The 20,346-nt window shown below is 44.1% G+C and overlaps 1 protein-coding gene across 1 annotated transcript in view; it reads left to right on the forward strand.

Annotated features, from left to right (window-relative positions):
- Gna14 (guanine nucleotide binding protein (G protein), alpha 14) overlaps positions 1-14,985 on the forward strand; it is a 214,572-nt gene extending 199,587 nt beyond the window's left edge. The window contains exons 3-7 of the mRNA XM_005408300.1: positions 5,735-5,889; positions 8,987-9,115; positions 9,471-9,600; positions 12,841-12,994; positions 13,987-14,985. Coding sequence (XP_005408357.1) covers positions 5,735-5,889; positions 8,987-9,115; positions 9,471-9,600; positions 12,841-12,994; positions 13,987-14,177 — 759 coding nt within the window. The 3' untranslated portion in view covers positions 14,178-14,985. The remainder of the gene's footprint in view (positions 1-5,734; positions 5,890-8,986; positions 9,116-9,470; positions 9,601-12,840; positions 12,995-13,986) is intronic.
- The last annotated feature ends 5,361 nt before the right edge of the window (positions 14,986-20,346 follow it).

Here is a 20,346-nt window from a genome sequence, read left to right on the forward strand (position 1 = left end):
TTCTAATACATTCAAGCATATTTAAAATATATTTTATCTGGCTGCCCTTAATGGTAATATTGGTCCAATTTCCTAGTTATCCTGGTTCTTTTGTTTTCTATTGGAAAAACTTTTTTCATGTAGTTCATTGGCATTTTCTTTAAGGGACGGGGTCTCACTGTCTTACCCATGCTGTCTTCCAAGTCCTAGGCTTCTGCGTTTGTGTGTGTGATCCTTTTGTCTCAGCCTCTCTAGAAGGTGGGACTACACATGAGTACCAAATGCATAGCTTCTTTAAAAGTACATAGTTATGGGCTGGGGATTTAGCTCAGCAGCACAGCGTCTGCCTGGCAAGCACAAGGTTGTGAGTTCGATTCCTGGTACCGGGAAAAAAAATAAGTACATAGTTATGAAGCATTGAAATTTTAGATCATAATTTTTGTTTAATAAGATATGTGGTATAATTCTGGACCTTGCTGTCTTCTCTAAAACAACTTTTGACGGTAGAAAAGTTGGAAATACTATGCCACCAGGAACTCTCATTTTCAAATACACATTTTATTTTATTTTATTTTATTTATCTTGCAGGGGTTACCAAGAATTGAACTCAGGACCTTGCACTTGCCAGGCAGGTGCTGCGCTGCTGAGCTACATCCCTGGCCCCAACACATTTTATTTTAATCTCACTTGCATTTACAAAGTTTGTTACATTGATAGATGTTACATAGTAGATACTTGAAATATCATCAAATTATCATCTTTTATCATCTATAAATTAATTAACTTTAATGAAAATATCAGCCAGATGAGAGGAATTCATTTAAAAGAGCTGTGCTGTAGGCCTGGTGGCTTTCCTGAAACACCCTGAAACGCTCTTAAGATAGTAGATTTTAAGTGTTCTCATCATGAAAAGATAAGTACATCCAGTGATACAAATGGTAAATAGCTTGCTTTAGCCCTTCCACAAAGTAGACATGTATCAAAACATCACATTGTATACCATAGACAATTTTAATTTTCCAATTAAAAATTCATAAATAAAAATAAAAATGTTTTTAAAATGCTTAATTGGCTAACAAAAGTACTAAGAGCTCAAGTGCCTCTGGGACCCAAAGTCACTTTTCCTCAGCAGGAAAGCCAGCCCTGGGGCACAGGCCCCGGGCCGCCATCTTGGGCCTGCTCATGGGGAGGAGTCCTGTGGCAAGAGCATGGTGGTTGGCAGCCCGCTGGGCACTGGGTCCCAGCCAGAAGGGCTCCCCATGCTTGACAGGGACTGTCACCCGCAGCCACGGGCCCTTCATAAAGCCAGCAAGGAGCCAACAAAGTCACCAACTGTCCTAGGAATTTTTGTGTGAAGCACACATGGAGAACATCTGCTTTTCTGTCCCCCTTCAAAGCGGTGAGGATGGCGATTTTATTTGAGGAAAAGGCAAAGTGAGTGATGAGCTCTGTATTTTGAGAGCCTGGTCATGCCTCTGTGTCTTCTGGGTTTGTTCTTTTAATACTTGTTCCTTTGAGGTTTGTTTTTTTTTTTCAATTAAGCATATTAGACAGTTTTAATATGCTGCGCTAGACTGGGATTCTGCCACAGAGTACACTAGACTCATTTTTTAAAATCCTTTTTAACTTTATAGCTTTTATGAGTACATATTCATCACACGTACTGATCACATTCATCATAGGGAATTTGAACCTGTATATAGCATGTCTTGATTCTTCTTTTTCCGTATCCCTCCCCTCCCTTCAGTCCCTCTTCCTCTCCCCATCTGAAAAGCTTTGTTTCTATTTTTCCTTCTATTCTTTTTTCCCTTTCCTTTCTTTCCCTTTCCCCTCTGCCCCCGTCTTCCTTCTTCGTGGTATCTAACCCCCGCTGAGCTCCTCGTTTACCCTGAGTTCCTCAGACAAGAGAAACAACAAGATATTTGAATGTGTGCATTTGATTTATTGCACTTAAGATGAAGGTCTCGAGTGCACCCATTTTCCGAGTAGACCCACTTCATTCATCTGCCTCCTGCACACCCTTTCAACGTTGGCTGCCTCCCTCTTGGCACATTCCCCCACCCCCGCGATGTCCCCCCAGGCCTGGTCCTCTTCTGACTGTGCTTGCTTTCCACACAATGAACTTTTTAAATGTCACAACCCCCCGCCCTGGCTCATGGAGCTTGTGCACAGTTGAGGCAGCTGGACTACCGCCCTTGAAAACGTCTCCGCTCTTGTGTGGGAGACCCTCAGCCACGCCAGGGAGAGGTGTGCACAGTCCTTGTGCGACACTCAGACGTGGCTAACAGTGTACAGAAGTCACTCAGCTCGTGTTTCATTTTAAAAGGTAAGAGGTCTCTCCCCCTCGCTGCTTCCTGCTTCCTAACGCTTGCCCCTTGACCGCCGGGCCGTGGCTGTGCCACAGTCTCTGCCGCCACCCTCGTAACAACTGGTTCCTGAGGACGGTGGCTCGCCAGGCTGTCCTTGCTCAGCAGTGCCAAAACAACTTTGCTGACTGAAGAACATTTCCAAATGGAAACTAAAGACACCCGACGACTAAGTGTGACATGTGCCCCTAGACTGGGCTCAGACAGGGTAAAGAACGCTCATGGAGAAAGCAGACTTTGGTAAGATCTGAAGGTTCGGTGATAATTTATCAGTGTGAATTCCTGATTTAGATCATTATACTGTGGGTACGCTAGAGAAAATCACACTGAAGGATTTAGAGTCATGAGGGAATGTGTCTGCAACTCACGCTCAAGTAATCAGGCAAAAGATCTACAAGTGTGGCAGTGTATGCACGTGTTCATATCCACGCAAACTGGCGTGTCAATGGTAAAGCAAGGTAGTAAATTATTAGCGTTTGACCAATCTTGAAAGAAAAGTATAGAGGAAGTCTTTGAACCATTCTCCCACATTTTTTAAGGCTCCAATTATTTCAAAACAAGAGATTAACATTTTGAAAGGATCTTGATGGACAGGAAGGCTACACAGAAGGAGCCAATGGCAGAGAAGCGTCCTCTGAAAGTGGCCAACTTCTCAGCCTCTGGAGTACAGTTTGTTTTGCATTCATGTCCGTTGTGTCTCCCAAGAGCACAGCTCTCCTCTTCCTCCCAGCAAGGTTCCCCAAATCGCCCAGCTGGCTGAGCAGACACTGTCTTCCTCTTGTAGCTGAGCTCTCCTGGCTCAGGCCTGTGCTTTCTCTCGGCTTCCATACCCTGACCACCTGCCTTCCTCTGTGTCATCTAAGTTGGATCTGCTTTCCCTTTTATTAGCGGAGCCAGGGCAGGTTAGTTTATCTATTGCAGCATGTATTAGTCAGGATGCGTGTAGTAGGTTATGCTGTGGTAACAAATTTCCCCAAAGGTCAACTCTTCTAACTCCGTGCTGATGAGAACTCACAACTGATCTCACTCCTGCCACACATCTGTGTGGTGTTAGGACATCTCTGCTCATTGCGGTCACTTGGGAACCCTAAAGATAGAGACTCTGTCTTATCTCTTGCTTCTACCATCATCAGGGTAGATGAAGGGAAATGTGGTGAATTATTCACTGGCTCTTTAAAGTTTCTCCCTCAAAGAGATGCAAGTTACCTCCACTCACTTCATTCATCTTGAAGCACAGTTCTTATGTTTGGGAGTCAGGGAGGTACAAATATATTTGCAATATCCCTGATGATTGTCACAGCATTAATTCTTGGCAGCTGAGCTGAATTTAACAGTTTAATTCAGGAGAACTACTCAAGAGGCATGTGCCACGAGATGTGAGGGTGCTGACTGCCACATAGAATAAACAGACAGATCCCCAACCCCACCAGACCTCCTGGCCCCACCTGCTCCCCTGAACACTTGTACAGGCCTCTGTCCCCCTGCTGCAGTAGGATGCCCTCTGGCTATGACTTGCAATCTGTTAGACACACATCTCATATGCATCCCAAGTGCTTATGGAAATGCACTCATCTGCAGAGCTCACCTGCACTAGCTGGGCTACTAGGACAAGCGGCATTGGCTCTCTTCTCTTGGCATTCCCTGAGTTAGCTTGAAGACACAGGAAGACAGGCATTTTAAATTTAGAGGTGAGAGGTTGGAAAGAGACCTTCTGATCCTGTTTGGGAGGAGCCGGAGCCAGGGTGGCTAGAGAAGGGGCGCAGGTGGGAGGCAGTGCTTCTGCACAGACATCCACTGTCTAGGACCATCCTTTGTTGTCCTCGCTGGCCAGAAAAAGACAGGTGCTAGTGGGTCAGATACTGCGGCTTAAGGGCTATTGATGTGTCCTATGTTTGCGAGCAATTATTTATCAGGCATCTGCTACAACCATAAGGCAAACTGTACTTACATGTGAGTGATTCTTTATTGTTTATGTCCTGAAAATCACTGGCTCGCTTTTAAAATGAGGACATCAAGACAGAACTTGTCCAGATCCGTATGATTCCAGCCGTATGGCTTGGGACCCTGAATTCTGGTTCCTCATCCTGTGCACTTCCCGCTAACCCATTCTGCCTGAGGATCCCGCAGTCTCAGGGAAGATTTCACTCACTTTGTGATGGATGTGGGACACAGCTATGTTGTTCCAACTGAACCTGTCAGGTCCTGTTTCTCCGGTTGGATGATTATGAGGATTAACAGTGCAAGATGAAAGCAGTGTTTTGGAGGGTATCACATATACTTATGGAGCTCACAGCTACCAAAGGGGGCTGCTTTGCTGACCCTCTTCTGCCAGTAAATAGCCAGCTCTGCATGATGGAATCACAGTGAGATGCAGAAAGATGAGAGGGCAGAAGACCCTGGGGTCCCCCTGTCCCACTAAGAGTCCCTTACGTGTCACAGCTTGAAGCTGAGGAAAGGGTGCTGAGTCTCAGGGGCCAAAGCATGGAAATGTGGGTGCAAATCAACCAGGTCATTTCATTTTCCAAAGTTCGGAAAGATTTCCAACCTTGTACTGGCCTTGCATTGATTAAATGAGATAATGCGTGTAGAGCCCTCGGCACGTAGCTAGGGGCCAATAAATGGTAACTGCTCTAATGGTAATAATTGTAGTAATAGTGATCTTTATTTTATTAAACCAACTATTTTAGAAATCATGATCTTGAAGTCATCGCAATGATCGAACACTAGTATTAGAGCAACAATCATTTAATAATCACGGCAATCATAAATACACAGTGGCAATCAGCAGTGTGAGGAGGGAGCACGACAGGAGCAGTGAGCCCCGTGGGGAAGAATTTTATCCATGAGACTGGAGGGTGACAGGCAGTCTGTACAGGAACTCAGGACTTTCCACTTGATTTTACTGTGAACATAAACTGCTCTACAAAGTGAAGCTTATTTAATTTCTTTAAATAAGGAGAAGAAAGCAGATGGACGGTGGTATTACTCTCATGATTCTCAGTCCCTTGTTGCTTGTTCCTGGGTGGACCACTGCTACCACCAACCCTTGGTGTGTGGTGGACATGATATTTCTGAGCTGTGGGCTCTGTACTCAAGTGAGCAGCGTGTTCGTGGGGAAGTGGCGTTTGCTGTTGGAGGGCTGCCCGCTGTTTCTCCATTTCCCTGCGTGCTGACTGCTGCACTGCTGGACCGGGGTCGCAGGGCTTGGGCCCCCTGTGGCTGTGTCTGCGGAGCGGAATTCCCTGTGGCTGAGGGGATGGCTTGGCGGGACACAGCCCTCTGGCCGTCTCCCGGATCCACAACCCACAGATCAGCGCAAGTTGCACAGATCGCCAAGTGGTTGGCTTCTTTGCTTTTGCCTAATGGGAGGTTCTCCTTTCTTTGGGTAGGAAAATGCCCAGATAATCAAAGAAGTGGACGTTGACAAGGTCGCCATGCTCTCCCGAGACCAGGTGGAGGCCATCAAGCAGCTCTGGCAGGACCCAGGGATCCAGGAGTGCTACGACAGGAGGAGGGAGTACCAGCTGTCAGACTCCGCCAAGTAGTGAGTGCGAGCCCCGGCCTGGCTCCCTGCGAGCCTTAGGCAAGCTCGGCCACATTTCAAGGAAGCATCACTGCTTGCTGAAGGGGGGGGCAGTGGCAATATCACCTCCCCCGCTTCTCCGTGTCACCCTGGCACCTGTCGTTCTCTCTGATCACCTCCTAAAACCCTTTGATGCTCTGTGTATCCCCAGAGCTCCCTCCTGGCCCACACTCACCGCCTTTTCTCAGTGTATTCTAAGCCTTTATTTTCAATCAGGTTTTATCAAATTGGGAGTCCCTTTAGTGGGACTGACCTCACTGGGGTATTGATGGAATATTCCTGTTTCTGGTTTCCCTTCTTCCTCTTAATATTCCTCTTCCTTTCTGGTTGTCTGGAACCAGACTTGACCCAAAACCTAAAATCAGACTTCAGAGCAGGTGTCCGCTAATGAGCTGATGCTGCCCTCTAGTGGTCAAAACAGGCATCTCCAGGCAAAGCACACAGGAAGCCCAGCTGTTTACTGATTCCCCCCCCCCCCACCGCAAAAACCTAAGTGCTATGTTTTTGATCAGTAGAGTTCTGGTTTTGCTTATTTTACTTTCTGAGGTAGGGTCTGACTATGTTTCCCAGGCTGGCCTCAAATTCACAATCGTCCTCCCTCAGGCTGCTGACTAGCTGAGATTACCACATGTGCCACTATACCTGGCAAAGAGCTCTAATTCTAAATCTTTAATCCCTGAAGGTAAGTGATTTTTATTTAGATGGTCCCGCATGAAAACATCCCAGGGAGATCACAGAATTTTATTTTCTTGTGAATTTCCTGAGGCAGCGCATCCGTCAGCCAGGCCACTAGGCAAACACGTCCTGAAGAGCTGATGCTCCGGGCTGTGCTGGCGCTTTCTCCCTCTCTGCACAGCGTCATCCCCCCGGTCAGGGCCCTGAAACCCTTCCTGAGGCCGCCCTCGTTCCTCCAGGTGCTGCCATTGCCCTCCGAGCTGGCTTGGGTGAGGGTTCTCCCCACTGTCCGGATAAGGTATGGGCAGGAAAGGAAATGTTATCTTTACACAACTTCCCTTTGGCATTCTCTGCAGGCCGAGTGTTCAGTGTCATTATCCAGGTTGGCACAGTCAAAGCACAGGCCCAAAACCAGTAAGGTGTGAGACCAGCAAAGAGGCAGAGAAGGAAGGTGCCCCAAAGAGGAGGTACAGACTGTGTGACAGCCTGAGCAGCCAGGGGTTACTCAATGGCAAAAGCAGCGCCGGCCTCCCCTGTCCTCTCCCGAGACTGCTTGGTACCATCTGCTCTGTGAGGTGCCCGGGGGTTGGCAAGGGTGCATGGTGGAGGTCCATTTGGAAAAGACCCAGCAGAGCTGTGACAGAATTTAGTGTAATCCTGGAAACTGAGGCAGGCCTGTTGAGAAGGGAGTGGACAGACTTACACAATATCCAACACCCACAACTTAAGGGAGGAGAGAGTTATTTTGGCTCTAGTTTCAGTCCATAGTTGGCTGGCTCCAAGGCAGGAGAGCATGGCAGGGGAAGAGCTGGTCATGGCGCGGAAGACAGGAAGTAGAGTGAAGGGAGGAACTGGGAAGGGAGATAAACCCTTCCAAGCTACGCCCCTAGTGACTGCCTCTTCCAACCAGACCCCAGCTCCTAACAGCAAGTCAGCCCTAAACCCCCGTGGTCTGATGACCTTCCAGAAGCCCTGCCTTTGAGTACATGAGGCTCTTGGGGGACATCTAGATCCAAGCCATAACAGTAGGAGATTAACAATGATTAATAATTAATAATAATATAGAACACCTGTTGGGGCATTTACTAAGTAAAATAAGAGTTACTGCACACAAGTGCTGTGATACCACAAGAGATGATTGGATAACCGAGACACCTACTCAGTGCCTAGCAGGCTAGAAGTGGATACGGTGTGCATACACTACAGAAGGGGACGGTTTATGTCTAGTGCAGGACAGAATGGGACAATATTAGATTTTATCGTGCTATTCAGAATAGTACATGATTTCAAACTTAGAAATTATTTACCAAGCATGGTGGTACAGGCTTGTCATCCCATCCTCTTGGGAGGCTGAGGCAGGAAGATCATTTGAGCCCAGGAATTTGAGGCCTATCTAGGCAACACAGTAAGACCTGTCTCTAAAACTTAACTTAAGAATTAAATGCTTTGCAGCATGAATGGGCATGGGTAGCAAGCTGTGGAAAGTGAAACCTTGGTTGAGGGGCTGCTGCACATGGAGAACAGCCCTGAGCCCTGGGCTTCTGTGTATGGCCTGGGGGTGCCTGGGCTCAGGAGTCACAGGCTGGAAGGTGTCGGGCTTTCCCGTAACCCCTTGGTTCACCTTCACACCCACCTGTTTAGGGCCTGGTGTCCCGGCTGTGCTGGGAGAAGGCAGGGCCACCTCGGCTTGCAGGTGACTTGACGTCACCAACTCACTGCTGGCCACGATCTGAGTTAAGAGTTGTTTTATTTTTTAAAAAAATGCCTTTTATGTGGGCCTTAAAATTTAAGAATAGTATGTTCTCATTTTACTAAAGAAAAAGTGATTGTGTTTTAGTCTTCTCTCTGGGCTTTAATATCTGGCCCTAAGTAATCTAAGACAAGTTTCGGATTATTTCAGGAGATGTGTCATCTGCTGGTGTCTTTAACAGGGAAGCTTTTCTTGTTATTCTGAAAGAATTTCCCCTTGGCCTGTTCGACGTCTGTATATTTTCTTAGAAACTCCATTTAATTTGGAGCAGCAGCCTTGGAGAACAGCACCTGCACACACGATGTTGTTGGGTGAGGCACCTTTGGGCAGGGAGTCACGGCCACTTCCGGCCCCCAGCCCTGCAGCCTCACTCAAGCCCTCAGAGACGAGGGCGACTGGAGCCCAGGAGGAAATGCGGGGACCTGCAGAGCCCCAAGAGCCTCACAGAAGTGCTTCTGATCCTGTCTCTCTACAGAGCAGTTGTAGGAAGTGTGGAGCGGCCTCAGCTGGCTCTTGAGAAAGTCATTGATAGAATCCATGTACGGGGTGGGGCGTTATTTGGGGCTAACTTCCCTGGAGCAGGACAGACATTTCTCCCTTCTCTGAAAGGAGCCTCGCTCTTTAATATCGCAGTTACCTCACTGACATTGACCGGATCGCTGTGCCGTCATTTGTGCCCACACAGCAAGATGTGCTTCGTGTCCGCGTGCCAACCACCGGCATCATCGAGTACCCGTTTGACTTGGAGAACATCATCTTTCGGTAAGGCCCAGAGACTCTCACCTGCCAGGCCTGGAAGTTCCCACCCATGTGTTAAATGTGTGTTCTTCTAAGATGGGGTTGAATCTCATAGGACAGAACGGCCCTTTCTGTCCCAGGGCATGTAGACTGTGGCCGGGCACAGTTCCAGAGTAGAGAGAGGCTAATCTTTCTGTTGTCCTTAGGGAAGGCATGTGTTTCTGGAAACTGAGGTCATTCTTATGTGTAACTTAGCACCACTCCTCACTCTTCAAATTCTCGAGGGTCCCAGAGAGGACTGATTCCATGGTATAATGACTTCCTCTTCCTCAAGGAGCCGTATGTTCTAATCTTTGCGTGATCTGTCTTTATTGAACAGGATGGTGGATGTTGGTGGCCAGCGATCAGAACGACGAAAATGGATTCATTGCTTTGAGAGTGTCACCTCCATCATTTTCTTGGTTGCTCTGAGTGAATATGACCAGGTCCTGGCTGAGTGTGACAACGAGGTACGCTAGGTGGGTGAGGTACACATAGGTAGCTTGAAAGGCAGAGAACTTTCCTGTGGTTCTCAACAAGCCAGCGAGGTGGACTAGTGGCTAAATGGTCCTAGTTATTCAAAGTGTAACCTGTGGACAAGCGGCATCAGGTGCTTGTTAGAAATGCAACCTATTGAATCGTTCCAGACCAACTAAATCAGAGCCTGCACTTAGTTCTCAGGTAATCCAAATATAGTCATGTGTTGCTTAATGACAAACATTGTTACAGTTGTGTCCAGATGTTTCCCCAAAGCCTCATGCAGTCATAGGTGGGGCTTTTTCAGACGTGGATGAATCTAGAGTATGTGACTCATTCATGGTGCAATACTAGGACTGAGGGTGCTAGGATTAAGGGTGGGTGATTGTTGGATCAGTCCACAGATTGGATCGGCACCACCCTAATCCTGGTACTCTGGATACAATATAAGGGACAGAAAGAGGCTTGACTTGTTCCTCTGGCTTGCTTTGCCACCTTCTGCCCACCATGAACTGTTTCTCCTCTGCAATGCCTGTCTGCCATGTGCCACCCTGCCTTGGGGCCAGCCAACTATGGACCGAAATCTCTACAAACTGTGAGCTAAATAAACCTTTCCTCCTTTAACTTTGGGTGTTGACTATTTTGCCCAGCAATGAGAGAAAACTAACTAAAACAAGCATGTAATCTGAGAAATACCTTAATAGGTGATTTCATCATTGTGTTAAACCTAGACAGTGCACGTGTATAAACCTAGACACAAGCCTACTACACACCTGGCTGTATGATTATAGCCTGCTGCTCCTTGGCTACAAACCTGCATAGTATGTCACTGGACAATTGCTGTTAGCAATTGTAACACAATAGTATTTGTGTATCTAAACATACCAAACATAGAAAAATTAAGCTAAAAATAGTGGGTAATACGAATTTTTCAACTGCACTATAATCTTACGGGACTGTTATAGTATATGTTGTCTGTTCACCAAATGCTTGTTATGTGGTGCAAGATTGTACATGATTGTGAACCACTGGTGTGAATCTCACTCTAAACTTTGATGCACACTGAAATTTTTTGTGGAATGTGAAGAAAAACTCTTGCCTGGGTCCAATCCCAGAGATGATGACTTTATTGGTGGTGGGTGTGGCCTGAGTGTGGGGATTTTTTAATAAGCTCTCCAGGTGACTGTAATATGCTATGAAGGGTGGAAACTTCTCAAAAGTATGGGTTCTCATCCTTGGTGGCATCCTGGACCCCCAGGGAGCTTCTAAAAAATATAGTATTGTGGGCCCCACACTAGAAAATTAAAGTTACTGGAGTCAGGTGGGGGTTTTCTTTTCCAAGACCCCCAGAGATGCAACACACAACCAAGCATGAGCAAGAATGTGTCTGAGAAAGTGTCTGAGCATGGCTTTTCCAAACTTCCAGGGGCCATGGCTTTCCCAAATTAAATCTCTAGCCAGGTTGGTATGGGCAGTGGTGTCAGATGCTGGCAGTCTTCCATGGCTGCTGTCATTGTGTCGGCCCTTCGCTCCCATGCACCCAGCCCAGTCAGGCACCTGACATCCACTGTGGAGCCGCCTGGCACTGGGTGGGTCCAGCCCCACTGTACGATCTTCCCAAATGTGAAGGGGACCATCACAGTCGCTAATTTGGGAGGCTGGGCATATTTTCTGTGGGATGCTAATGTCTTCTTCATCATCTTTCTCCCTGAACATGCACAAGAACCCTTGATCTTTTGGAAAAATGTCTCTTTCCAGAGCATAAAAGTAAACAAATAAGGAACTCTTTCTAGGATTAGGCAATAACTATGAACAAATAACTATGTTACATTAGCTAATTAGTGGAGGATTAACCCACTTACTGGAGTTGTTGTGCGAAGAACAGAAATCTTGGCTGCTGCCCAGCTCTCGCAAGTGTGATTATTTTTAATAAGAGGCATCGATTGTTATCAATATAAAAAATTAGCTACAGATTATCTCCAGGATTACTTATGATGTTTCTCAGGAAATTCAAAAGATCAATCAAGTGCACAAGGGACCAGTAACTCAGCCTGATGTGCTTAGAAATTAAACATTTTTTCTTTTCCTGAAAGTCACAAGGTATTTAGAGAAATTTAAGTGATTGTCACTACAGACGTTCTTTTTTCTGATTGTGGGTAATGTATCATATTCTGTACAGGAATTTTTAAAAAGATACATCCTTTGTGATTATTATTGACAAGATCCTAGTAAATTTTAGAGAAGTTTTACAAAGACATAACAGGCTCCCTCTCCATAATGTGTTCTGGATCTTGCTTCCCTAGATGCCCTGCGGGGTAGAGTGGGTCCTGACGTCCGGGGACTGTAGGGTTTGCGTTAGGGTGAGCTCCTCTGGGGCACAGTGTGTTAACACAGTGTGTTTGGATGTTTTTTTTTTCTGATAACTTCCCTCCCTAAAGGGAAGCTCTTGTTTCTTTTTTTCCTAGAAATACCTAGGAGAAGAATGCTATCTAGAACAATTACTGTCATCAGGTAGGACTTTGTAGGTGCATTCTCTGCTCTCCATAAATTTGGAGCACTTAATATTTTCTTGTCAATGTCTAATATCTGGAATTCATTGCGGTCTTTGTACATAATCTTTGCCAGGTCCCACTAATACGCAGGCTTAGGGCAGTTCTTTACATGTTCTGAATGGCAGAATGCTCAGCCACCCAGCAGGGAGACTGACTTTTCCACTTGTGCGGCGTGGCACAGTGTTAATTCCGCGTGTGGCCACTGTCTGGCATTCCGAAGGGTGGTGGCCCTGCTAGAGGAGCCTCCCTTCACCCGTGTCACGTGAGTCCTGAGGCACAGCCTGGAGATGCGGCCCAGGGAAGCAGCCGTCTCGTGTCTGAAGCTGGCCCTGCCCCACAGGGCAATCCCCACAGTTACACAGCCAGGACACTTCAGCCAAGTGCGGACAGGAGCCTTCATTTTCCAAGTTGCACAAAAGTCTTTCTTATTTCCCCTGAGTTTGGGGCTAGAGTTTCGGCTGCGTCAGGACAGGAGATCCAGAAAAAACACACTTACTGAGGGACAGGGGAAGGGCAAGAAGCCTGGCGTCCTGTGGGACCTCTGGGCACCGGCTTCAGCCTGGGCGGTGCCCCAGGCTCGGCAGCGCAGGAAGGGCACTGAGGGACGCACTAGGCATGCGGCATGGGGTTTCCAAAGTGTGGGCTTTAGTTTAGCCTAAGTCCTTTTTGTTTTTCACTTAGAATCGCATGGAAGAAAGCAAAGCCTTGTTTAAAACCATCATCACCTACCCCTGGTTTCTCAACTCCTCTGTGATCTTGTTCTTGAACAAGAAGGACCTTCTGGAAGAGAAGATCATGTACTCTCACCTAATCAGCTATTTCCCAGAATACAAAGGTAAGCGTTCCTCTTGTGGACAGTGCGGTGTTACCTCGCTGAGCACATGACATCAGTCCTCAGCAGCCTGACCCGCGCTCCCTGCCGTCGGAGCAGCCCCGCGCCATTCCTCCCCTTTGAGAGAGCTCACATCCAGCCTCCACGAAGCTGCTCCCAGTGTCTGGAATACACTTGCCCACTCCTTTTTGCTGAACCTTGTGGCTCTCCAGGACCCAACTCACGCCTCTTCCCCTCTCCTGGGGAGCCTTTCTGGCCCTCCTGTGCTGGTCAGGCCTGCCTGAGTGCGCCATCTCCTTTCCGCTGCCTCGGCGGCTTGGCTCCCCTCCTCCCTCGGGTATCATCCCCCCGGGTAGGACTGCCTGCTAGCCCGCAAGTTCAGCTCTCTTCCCTCTCAGCTCCTCGGGAGCAGAGGCTGTGCCCAACTTCTCTTTGCACTCCCAGGGCCAGTCAGAGCATCTGGTGCTTCCTGGGGTTAAAAGGTGGAATCCCCTTTCCAGACACAGGGTGGGCGAGGCAAGAGAGGTCTTTGCCTTACTGCTAGATATTCCCGGTACAAGAGGTCACAGGTATTACAGAGTTTGATATTGATGAGTAGAGGGTGTTTTCAGTAACCACAGTGGCTGCATAATGTAGAGCTCTCAAGCTTTAGAACCAGCTTCCTTCTCACAATTTTCCTCTCCCAGCCCGCGTCTCTCTGTACAAGTTATTAAAGATTAGTTTTCTTCATTGATTGTCCAAATCAGAAAATTGTGCCACTATTTTTAAACATTCTCAAAGTATAATTTTTAGACATGAGTGGGCATTTCAAATACTATTTTGTGGATTCATAATGATATATACTAAAAACAATGGTGAAGGTAAATTATTTCCTAGAAATAAAGCCAGATCAAAGAAGGATCCCAAATAGGAACAAAAATGTATTTTGAATGGTTCTTGGGAGGACGTGGTCATGAGTCTATGTTTTTTATTCTTCTAATTGCACTTCTGACTAGGACCAAAACAGGATGTCAAAGCTGCTAGAGACTTTATCCTGAAGCTTTATCAAGACCAGAATCCTGACAAAGAGAAAGTCATCTATTCCCACTTTACGTGTGCTACAGATACAGAGAACATCCGTTTTGTGTTTACTGCCGTGAAAGACACAATCCTACAGCTAAATCTAAGGGAATTCAATTTAGTTTAAAAGCTGCTGCCCGCTGCTCCCCTGTAACGGAAGACATGATGAGCAACCTCCTCGGTCCATTTCTAAATGCTTCAGACATCCCGAGCCAGGACATCACAGATCACTGGGACACAGGGGGTACCAGAACTTGGAAGATGTCCGAGTTCACAGAGCCTTTTGAAAGTCTTAATTCCCAAGTTGTTTTTATTGTTCTTTTCTTGCCTTTTGGTGACAAGATTTTGTGTTAATTTTTAAATTTGGTATGTTACAGAATTTTTAAGTCTACTGTGATTTATGTTTTAAAAATTAAGTGATAGCCATTAAAAATCACTTAAAAGAGGGGTCTGCTAATTTATAGAGAGGCCTTCAGACCTCTATGATTCACTTTTTAAAGAAAAGATATTAATGGGCTGACGCATTAAATCTTATTTAGATATATTTCTAGTTTCTAGTGTTTTTCTCTCTTCATGCTGAAGTGTGGCTCCTTTAGCATGCCACCAATATTTTTTTAAATAGTTGGCTCTTTTTGTGTCAATTTCCTAGGCCAAATTATTGAATATACTGGGATTGGTACATTTAGTTTTGTCACAATTTGGTCACTGTGAAGCCAAGGTTGACATATGGTAAATGGGCTTTAGATATCATGTATGGTGTACTGGTGAAACATGCGCATGTGTATATCCTAATGCATATGGCTAAAATGAAAAATTATTTAACAAATGTTATGTAACCCCTACCAAAGTTCTGATGGTCACCACAGATCTGTTATGTTTGAACTATGTATGCTATGTATTGCTAAGAAGGCTAAGAATATACCATTCTGCTACTAGCACTGACTACGTCTTGTTTCTTAGAGCAATGGTTGGGGCTGGGGATTTAGCTCAGCGACACAGCACCTGCCTGGCAAGTGCAAGGTCGTGAGTTCAATTCCCGATACCAGAGAAAAACCAAAAACAAAAAAAAAAAACAAAAAAAGCAATGGTTGGTTATGCTCTGAAAGAGAAAAATGCTGTAGATTTAGTAGTAATCCAGAAACTTTCTGAAGTCTTCTCTTTGTAGTAAGTCTGTATTCGTCACGTTTTGTTCAAGTTTCCTTAGCAGCGGGCTTGGTAAAGCAGTTGTAGAATGCTCTGAGAATTATAAAGTGCTTCAAGCTAAAGATGCATGATGGTTGTGTTTCTGATTGTTATTTGATGGAGCACATGAAACATAACACATAGGGACTTGAGGTATGCTCTATCTATCACAAATCAATCTAGACCAAGGGTCCCTAACCCCTGGCTACAGAGCTGTACTGGCCCCGGTCCATGTTAGGAAGGGGCTGTGTGCACTGCAGGTGAGCAGGGAATGAGGGAAGCTCCATCTGTGTTTATAGCTGCCCCCATAGCTCACATTGCCTCCTGACCCTTCCTCCTATCAGAGCATTCCAGCCTCACAGGAACGAGAACCCTACTGCCAGCTGCACGTGGGAGGGATTTGGGTTGCGTGCTCTTTATGAGACTCTAATGTAATAACAGAAATAAAGTGCACAATAAAGGTAATATACTTGTATCATCCCCAAACCATTCCCATTCCCTATTCTTGAAAAAACTGTCTTCTGTGAAACCAGTCCCTGGCACCAAAAAGGTCAGAGACTGCTGGTCTAGATGGCGTCCAGCTTACAACGGCCTGACTTCATGTCTGGTTAACAGTGATGCACATTCAGTACAAGGCATATTTTGAATTTGGATCTTTTTGCAGGCGAACAATAGAGGTCTGTGCGATACACTACAGTGATGATAGGGAGCAGCTAAAACCAACATCTGCTGGTCAGTCATGTGATCTTCATGGGACACAATCCTTATTCAACCGTGCACTGTGCTGCTAAGATTCTGTGTTAGGTGCATACATTTTTAATTTACCATGAGTTCATTGGAAGGTGAGAAACATCTATATTAAATGTACCCTGACTGGTTACATACATTATAAAGCAGTATTTTTATAGCTTCCTTTTAGCCAGTGACTGGACTGTCAAGTTCCCATTCTGTTGGAAAAATTCTAAATGTAAAGACATTAAAGAAGACCATCAATGGCGGAAAGACTGAAATTATTCTACTATAAAAATGATAAACCTTAAAAACTAATCCTTACTCTAGATGAAGAACTTGACAAACTGATGTTAAAATTTATCTAAAACACTAAAGGTCCAGCAATAGCCAAGATAATTCAGCACAAGAGAACAAAGAGCTGGGGAAGTAGCTCTTCAAGATATTTTGAACTTCGGGAGTGGTGGCACCTGCCTGTAATCCCAGCACTCGGGAGGCTGAGGCAGGAAGATCTTTGTGAGTTCGAGACCAGCCTGGGCTACAAAGTGAGCTCAAGGCCAGCCTGGACTGCATAATGAGACCCTGGTTCAAAAGACAAAAAAAAAAAAAAGATATTTAAAAACATAAACAGGAAGACAACAGCCTTTGTTCTCCCTCCCACACACAGTAAGCTAAAGATTATGAACTGGGATCTCCCTGAGAAGTTAACATGAAAAGGTTTTAGCAGAATCAGCAATCAAGGAAATTAAACAATGTGGGATTATGTTTTTCACTTCAAGCAGTTTCTAGCATTGAGTCGTTAATTTATCTTTGGCTGACAAAGCATACCAGGAAATGGCTTTCAAGCATTAGTTGCAGGAGGGGTATGAAATAAGTCATTTAAAGGGTGGTGATGATAAAGTATTTTAAGTCATGGAAAAATGGGCCTTTCCTAAAATGTGATCACCTACGCTGGCAGAAAATTCTCCCCTTAGCCCTTCTTTCGAAACATACTCATCACTACTTACTTAGAAAATAAGACATTTGAAATTGTTGAGAGGGACAGTGCTAGGGCTTAAAAGTTCACCAAGTATCACCAGTGAAGCGTCAAGTCAGCAGTGACCGTGCCGGGTTGGAACGTTGACTGTTTTGACTGAAAAATCAGCGCCTCGGTCTCCTGGGGGCCCTTTACTTGGGTCCCACAGTGTGCAGATTTTAGACAGGCGAAGGGGTGCAATTGGTAATCTTTTTAGTTCTATCCAGTAACTAAAAATCAAAGCAGACTGCAGATCAGAAAGCTTTATTGGACTCAGTTTATTTAAAAAGATATACATGGTAGGCATCATGCAATCCGATCTACTGATACAAACCGGAGAGGGAGACTAAAGTCACTTTTAAGAGTAAAAACTGCACTGTAAACACTTGTGTTCGTACATGGTCTTACCACAATGCATAAAAGGCTGAGGCTGTGTAACAGACAACTGAGCCAAACCCATATACAAGGGACGAGGTACAGAAATGTAAAGGAAATACTGAGGTAATGCAGAAATATTTTTTAAAAGTATAATTACCTTTAAGTAATAACCATATTTTTACCAAAGAATAAGCACTCCAAAGAAACACAGACTATTTGGAAAATATAAAAATTTGCAGGAGAAAGTATTTTTAAAGTGTACTTTCTCCAAAAACTTCATTAAGTGTAAGTGTAATACAGTTACATCAGCAATGATTATTTTAAAATCTATGACAATCTACCCTTACCTTACAACAAGTCCCAGATCTAATTTCTAATAGTTTGTGGGTGTGAGTGTATAATCATGGATCTTCACAATATTTCAATGTAATATAGTCTACATTGTTGTTTGAATAATTTTCAGACAAAGAATTGGAAACATCTTGGATAATCAATTGAATGCTAGATCTATTATGGCAAGACAAAACATGTTGAGGTTTTCAACATGCTCTACTTTAGGTACACTTCTATTAAGATATTTTACTGCCAGTCTCACAGGGTTTCTTGTTACAAGGACTTCAGTAGAAGGAACACATTATTAAGATATCAGAGGAATATGAAATGGAGTTCAGTGATGGATTTTAGTCATAGCAGTTTGATGCATACCACTGTAGAAGCTAAACTATAATACAAATATATATTTGTATAAAGTAATAAAAATTTTAAAAAATATATCAACCTACAAAATTTGAAGCTGTGTCTTTTGTGTAGCTGTTTAGGTAGCCAAAACTATCGTGTAAAAAAAAAATGCTATAATGCTTAAAAATACTGGAACTATCATGTAAAAAAGAAAAAAAAAAAAACTTATTCTACATAATACTAAAGTATAATCTTTTTAGTGCCAGAACGGAACGGTTCGCCTGAGAGGGGCTGAAGGGTTCTGAACTCACCATTCACTTACGTCGGCAACACAGTCATCCCCCAGCTAACAGGCAGGAAACGCAATAGAGTCAGAGTGCAGTTCCTGCAGCTGCGATTTCGCTTATAAAAATTATGTCGGGTTCAGTCCTCCAGGATGTGACGCATCAAAGAAGTGGCTCCCATGTTTTCCCTTCTGCCAGCAGACATGGCGGCACCCTGAGTAATTCGACACACATTTGACAGACTTTGTGTTTTATCTACTCTAAGTACATTGGTGGAAAAGCAAAGGAAAGAGAGGAGTATTTGATAATTAAATTATTTCTGCCGTCTTTCGTTTAGTGTTAAAATATGAAAAGTTCGGAAATCTTAAACATAACCCCTATTGCAGCTTTGACACACTCACCTTCTATCTGTCTTCCAAAAGACTGGGCGGAACAGCAATACCACTGAGCAAGACACCAGTCATCCCCAGAAGGTGAGCAGGTGAGCAGGTATCAGTTATTGGGTGTACACATTTGTGAATTCGTTTTGCTTGCATTGCTCTACAGGGTCAGTGATGACACGAATGAGAAGTTATTGTGTGAGTCTAAGAGAAATTTCAGTGTTGTGTTGACTTCCTCAGAATATGCCAGTTGTCGGGTAAACATGCATTCTTAATTTAACAAAAATTTATTGCATTCTTACCATGTGGCAAACAATAAACAAGGTGTTGGGTATAATGTTGGACGACATTGTTTAAAGAAAAGGCAAAATTTCAGGATAGTCCATTGGGTATAATGGAGTAAATTGAAAACATAAATATTACTTAATGGGGGTAAGATAGAGATGTTTGAATTCTTTCTGATAAGGACATTCAATGGTTTTGTGCTTTATTTTTTAAAAATTTGTGACACCTAGGCCTAAAATGAAGAGCTTTATCTAGAATGTAATTCAAACATATTTTCCAGAGAATTAGTATTAGACTTCCTTTTTGCATTATTTTCAAAGAATGAGTTGTTCTTCTAGAGGAATGGAAAAGTAGTTTTCTCCAGGACCACTGTTTTTAAAAATTTTATATCTTATTCTATATAAAAGTTAACTTTTTGTGTTTATGCTCAGTTTTATGCTTTTTTCAATACCAACACAATCAGCTACAGAACAGTTTGGTCACCTCTCGTGCTAGTAATTCTCCAGTTTATGTGAGGAACCTCTATGGAGTGCAGGGCTCTCACATATAGAAGAAGCATAACTCAACAGCAAAAGAATTAGTTAAAAATGGGCAAGGGACCTGAGTAGAAATTTATTTTAAAAAGGAACTGACCAGTAGGTATATGAAAAAATGCACAAAAATCACTAATCATCAGATAAATGCAAACTAAAACTGTGAGATATCATCATAATAGTTATTCAAAAATATAATTATTGATAAAGATGTACAGAAAAGAGAACTCTATATACTGTTTGTAGAAATGCAAAACCACAATGGAAAAGAATATAGAGAATCTTCCAAAAAACAAAAGTAAATCTGAAAATCTTTCCATTAGAAAAGAACCACGACATCAAGGAGGTAACTGCGCTCCTATGCTCAATGCAGCATTGTTGACAAAATCCAACTTAGAGAACAAACTCAGGTTTCCATCAACAGATGAATGGACAAAGAAAATGGTATATATATACATGTATATATGTGTGTGTGTGTGTGTGTGTGTGTGTGTGTGTAATTTGCAATAACCTACTATTTAGCTTTAAAAAAATAAAATAACCTTGTTATTTGCAAATATATGGATGAACCTGAAAGATATGAAATAAACTGAGCATAAAAAGTAAATACTGCATGGTATCACTTATTTGCGGAATCTATAAGAGTTGAACTCATAGAAGCAGAGGGTAGAAAAATAGGTACCAAGGACTGGGGAGGGGAGAGGGAAGGTGAAGAGAGATTAGTCAAAGCCTACAAGCTGTATTTAAGGTGAGTCAATTATGGGGATCTACTGGGTAACATAGAGACTGTAGTTAAATTTCTGCCGTCTTTCGTAATGTATTACATACCTAA

The sequence above is a fragment of the Chinchilla lanigera genome, unplaced genomic scaffold (assembly GCF_000276665.1).
Source record: "Chinchilla lanigera isolate Chin_1 unplaced genomic scaffold, ChiLan1.0 scaffold00111, whole genome shotgun sequence".
NCBI lineage: Eukaryota > Metazoa > Chordata > Mammalia > Rodentia > Chinchillidae > Chinchilla > Chinchilla lanigera.